The sequence below is a fragment of the Asparagus officinalis genome, chromosome 1 (genome assembly GCF_001876935.1).
Source record: "Asparagus officinalis chromosome 1, Aspof.V1, whole genome shotgun sequence".
Classification (NCBI taxonomy): domain Eukaryota; kingdom Viridiplantae; phylum Streptophyta; class Magnoliopsida; order Asparagales; family Asparagaceae; genus Asparagus; species Asparagus officinalis.
In genome coordinates this window covers 88,597,511-88,603,078 of record NC_033794.1, presented here as the reverse complement: position 1 = coordinate 88,603,078, position 5,568 = coordinate 88,597,511, and the positions used below count along the sequence as shown (strand labels likewise).

The following is a 5,568-nucleotide window of genomic DNA, read 5'->3' as shown; positions in this document are numbered from 1 at the left end:
ATAGTTGTATGACAAGTTTGCTTTTCAATCAAGGGCCCTCTTTGAAAGACGAAACAATGTGCCTAGCTCAGGCGTGTCCCAACTCTTAAAGAAACCTACGTAGTTTTTGCCATGATGAATTAAACACGGAGAAATTGAAAGAAAAACTTAGCTTTATGATATTAAGTGAATCCTCAACTTTGGTCATCCTTCCTTTGAGTGACATTGAGATCCTATGCTACCATTTCTTCCTTTTCCTTTAAGTGACCTTAGAGATCCTAAGTTGCTGGTTCATCCTTTTCTTTTGACCGTGACTAAGCTTCCACTTTTAACTTTGTCAATCCATCTTAATTTAGGTCTAGAACTAGCACTAACCGCTACTTCAACTACAAGCTTACTGCTTCTCTCTGCCACAACATTGCTCGGACTGTCTCATTTTTATCAAATTGAAGTTACCTTGTATCTTTAAGTATGCACCCATTTCCTATTCCAGCCTCTCCAATACACATATTACCCTTGTATTTATTATTGGCAGTAAGCATAACCAAAAAAAAGAAAGAGGAAAGCATGTATCAGGATTCAGATCAAAGAAAGAGGAAAGCATGTATCAGGATTCAGATCTCCTAACCATGATGTACCTAAAACTTGAAAAAAATACAGGAAATCATCACTGACCTTGAATGCGGGTTCAGCCTCATCCTTCCCGGGCTTGTCAGAAATTTCAATCACCAACTAAAAAAAGTAATCTAAACACTCAGTAACTATTCAAAGAACCAACTAAGTGTTGTTTGCAATGCATTATATTCTTACCAATGGGAACCCTTTTACACTCTTGCCAATGCTGGTAGAACATTTCAGCAACCCCTCAAAGAGAGAAATTAACAAAAATCAGCTATAGATCTCAGAAAAATAAAAGCATGAAATAACATAAAGGGGGTAGTTGTAACTTAATGCCTTCCTCAAAATTAAATTTACCAAAATAGTACCTCTAAAAGTTTCACCACTTTTAAGGTTGACACCTTCCATTAAATCCCCGTTCAGGATTCTGTTTGATCATGAATATTGTCTAACAATGGACGTCTTTGCTACAGTTTAATAATTTAAGTCGTTTGTGCTTGGGAAGGTGAAATTTTAAATTAATCCTTTTAATTCCAATGGATTTAGGTTTAACTAACTGAAGTAGGAAGAAAGGGACTAGGGGGATTTCTTTTCATGTGATAACAACGTGAAGCCATCTGAATTGTTAGAGCATCTCCAACAGCTTCCTCATCTTCTTGAAATACTCAATTTTGGGGAATATAGAGCTTTTTTTTGGTCCAACAGATTCCCCATCCCATTCCCCAAAATAGGGAAGAAGGAGAAAAAATAGGGAGCCTTCCCCAAATCTGCAGCATTCTCCAAATTTTTGGGGAGAGCTTTATTATTGTAATAAATGCGATTTTTCAAAATGGGGAAGCTGTTGGAGTTGGAACAAAAATAATTTAGAGAATATGACTTTTGTTTCTCCATTTTGGAGAAAATTTTGGGGAAGCTATTGGAGATGCTCTTATACAGCAAAAGGTATTAGAGTTAAAAGTCATGAAACTCTCGTTTCGGGTAAATTTGAAGTTACTTCAGGGTACCAAAATCCAAAACAAGTGAAACTTTAGCATATTAAAGTTCAATTAGTCCTACAATAAAACGTACCTGTATACCCTAGAAATGTGCGCACATCTCTTTCCAAACTCCTCAATCGCCTTCTCGAGTTCTGAATTGCTCATGTATCCATCAGCCAAAGCTTCTCTGCAATCAAATTGAACCAACACTAATAATCATTACATTAAATCTTCATAAGCTCATGATTAGCAAAGAGATCTCAGTTTAGGGGGTTTTGTCGATAGCAGTCCCTTAAATCTTTAACATTTTGAAATCAGACGCTCGAATCATTGGCATTGCTCCTCTTAGGTCCCAAAATCTTATAAGCTGTTGCAAAACTAGTCCCTCAGATCATTGAAATTGCTAGTAATCCCTCCTCTCAAGATTAGCAATAACAAGATACAAGAATTCGGGGAGGCTAATAGCAATCTCCATGATTCGAGGGACTAATTCCAGAACATTAAAATTTAAAGGGAATAATATCGAAAAAAAAACCCTTCAGTTCAATACATACAGCTCCTGCGGCTTGTGATCCTGCAACAAGCTTCGAGCTGAGAACTCACCGCTCCGATCCCAAAAACCTGCTAAGCTTTCAAGAAAATGTTAAAAGGGATCCGTGAGATCGCGGAGAGACTTGTTACTGAGATCGAAGAGACAGGATTCAAGAACCTGATGGGTTCGGGATCCGGTCACCGCCTCTCGCGATCGAAGCGATGGGACCGAGAAGAAAGAGGAGGAGAGAGGAGAAGAGGAGCTCCATCGCTGAACTTGGAAGCTAGTCCACTTCATTTAGTGCTCATTCGCGCATGATTTGAGCTTGGGCTCAATTTTTGGACTTCAAGGTCGAGCTCTTACTTGGGCTTTTAGCAGAGCTTAACTGATGTCGTTGGTATTCGATCATGATCGGATCAAGCCCAACGGCTCTATGTCGGCCAACCCAGAGGGGTTCGAGACTCCCTTTGGAATCCTAATGGGCCTAGTTTTTATATTCATTAATATAAAGGCCCCCATGCAATTGTTAAGAGCTAATTCGTTAATCTAGTAGTGTTTAGTTTATCCTTCATAATATCAAAATTTGGGCGGCTTATACGGTAAACATAACGTGCAACAGATGGGCCTTCATTTTCACAGGACCCGACAGCGAGAGAGAGAGAGAGAGAGAGAGAGATCAAAAGAGGACAAAAAATAAGTGGGGTTGCGGGGGGTGTGGGGGGGGTAAGAAGAGCCGTGGTGGAATATAATGATTATGAGTCGCAGGGACCGGAAGCGATTGATACTCTGTGCCCCTCTTCCTCTGTCTCCCTCCCTCCCTGTCGCTTCGCATCATCCCCTCATTTTCCATCTCAAATCCTTTTCCCCTGTCAGCTTTCACAGCACCACGGAACAGTTCACTTCATTCCCCCACAATAATTTCACTTCTTATAATATAGGGTTAAAAAAAAAATTTGATGGGTTCTTTTTTTTTCTTTCGGTGTTTGCCCCTTAGACCCTTCAGGTTTTGAAATTGGTCTCTCAATTTATTCAAATTACTATTAAGTCCCCTCGATTCTTGTTAGAATATAAAAATGTAATCACCAGCCCTCAACATAATTTCGGAGTTTTGGTATAATGGTTAGAAGGATTTCGTTAAGATGGTGTCAGAACAACACACCTAGAATCTTGCTAGCAACAAATTTCTACTGCTGCGTAGACTTAGGTTTCAACTCATAGAAAAGGGACCCTTCCCTCCAAAAGACTACAAGTGCCACTTTGATTTTTTTTCCCCCAGACTGTTTCTGCTTATTTTTTTATGCTTAAGAGGTTGGTTTTAGAAGCAATTAGAGAATGGTTTTATAAGTAGCTGCTATTTTTTATGGTTTTTATATCATCCATACTCTTTACCTGACAATATTATATCTTATAAGCCCTAAACAATCTTCTCTCTTGCTCTTCCTTTATAATGATAATTATGGTCATTTTCATTTATAATGATTTTAAGCATAAGTTTACCTAATATTTTAAATATTTTTTTAAAGAGCATCTGATATATTGCTATCGAATAACTATTTTGAATAGATATAAGTTACTTCTATAAATTGCTTGCATGAGCAGCTTACTAAAAGCTCCGACAATACCAAACTAGTCTTAAGTAGCAAATAAGGAGACTAATTTAAAACAACTTGTGAGAATTGAAAGACCCAATAACACTTCGGCCTCTAAAATATATGGATAGGTAACTACTAATCTAGCTCTTTGTTAATACATGAAATCAAATTACAAGATTACGTCGTGAGATTAGACTTGGTCAATGAGGGTCTGTCGATTAGCTTAGATGATGGAAGTAGGTCTCGCGCCTAGATATAGTTGAGTCTGATCGGCTTAACCCGAAATCACAGAAAAAGTGTCACATTGACGATGGTGGGCTATCCATCAACACTCATCCGATGCCTAAGTCAGATTCTTGATAAAGAGATCATAAAACTGTTGGCCTCTTTGTTTTGATGATGTTTAACAAATAATTTACTACTAATGTTGTTTGTCTAGTGTTTGTATATTCTTATATATTGTAGACAAACAACGTTGTTGGAGGTTGGATGGATTAAGCCTACACGATCATATCAAATGGAGGTTGGCGGAATTGTGGAGTGAAACATCGTACAATTCAAATTCAAGATCCAAGTTTAGCTTCATCCGCACGTGTACCAAGTTGAGCTACAATGAAGATCAAGATCAAGCTTGGGTAATTTAGTATAGGTTTATATTATGTGTGTTTAATACGTTAAGCTCAATATCTATACACACACATTTATTTGTTTCTTCAGTATATATATATATATATATATAATATATATAGTCATATATATATACATAAGTTTTGGTTTCTATGCATATATATAGATATATATATATACATGCATGGTATTGGGTTTTCATGTTTATAATATGAAATCACATATTTCATATTTACTATTGTGTTTTTGAAAAGCATTGGCATACGAATATGCAATTTTGTAAAAATATTGTATTCTTAGTTTGTAGACTTCAATATCAGTTTATACATGTTTTACTAAGTCTATAAAAACATTTCATAAAGTTTCAAAGTTGTTATTGTCAAAACATCAAAATTCAAGTATCTCATATTTTTCATGTTTTGGACTATTTTGTAAAATGATATATTTTTCATTTGGGAGGTCCTTTCTGATAACCAGTGCTGTAGCATGTTTATTATCATGTCTATAATCATTCCCCAAAGTTTTAATTTTTTGGAATTTATTTGAATATTTTAAACAGTATTTAAAATTAGCAAATCAGATTTTCATATGTCAGTTTTCGGTCGACCGCACCGGTCGAACCGATCATTTGATCTTTCATCACTGGCGACAGAGAGTTGGTGCGTCGACGGTCGCGTCGACCGAAAGCTCCATCGTCGGACCGCACCAGTCGACCGACGATTGTCCAGAGCTGGTCTTCGTGTATTTGCTCTCCATCGTCGAGTCGATAAAATTCCGGTCGACCGAGACATAGATCCGTTGCTTTTCCAAGCGGCTATTTCCTGAGCTGTTTGCTGGGGCTGTTTTTTATCTTTTGTTAAGGGTTTTGACTGAGATTTAGAGTGGGTATAAATACCCTAATTGCTGCTCTCTTTCAAGTAATTAAGAGTTTTTAAACAAAGATTTTAAACAAGGGTTTAAAGTGTGTTTAAGGGTTTGTTTGTTTGTGAAGAAGTTTTCACAAGTGGAGGAGATCATCTTCTGTTTGGGCTCCAATCTCCATCTCTCCATCTTGTCTTCCATTGAGAAAGTTCTTCTAAACTCAAACTTAGCTTACATTTATATACTTGTTTGATTATCATTGTCTTAAGCTAGATTTTATATTGAGTTTTAGTTTGATTCTGATTTCACTCATTGTTACACACACCCACTTTGAGCTTAAAGTATTTGCATACATAGTATATTAGGGTTGTGAGAGATTGTA

The 5,568-nt window shown here is 36.9% G+C and overlaps 1 protein-coding gene across 1 annotated transcript in view; it reads right to left on the bottom strand.

The window, feature by feature from the left end:
- LOC109827428 (carboxypeptidase SOL1) overlaps positions 1-2,557 on the bottom strand; it is a 21,742-nt gene extending 19,185 nt beyond the window's left edge. The window contains 5 exon segments of the mRNA XM_020394445.1: positions 655-711; positions 790-820; positions 1,666-1,761; positions 2,129-2,195; positions 2,284-2,557. Of these exon segments, the coding sequence (XP_020250034.1) occupies positions 655-711; positions 790-820; positions 1,666-1,761; positions 2,129-2,195; positions 2,284-2,374 (342 nt within the window). The 5' untranslated portion in view covers positions 2,375-2,557.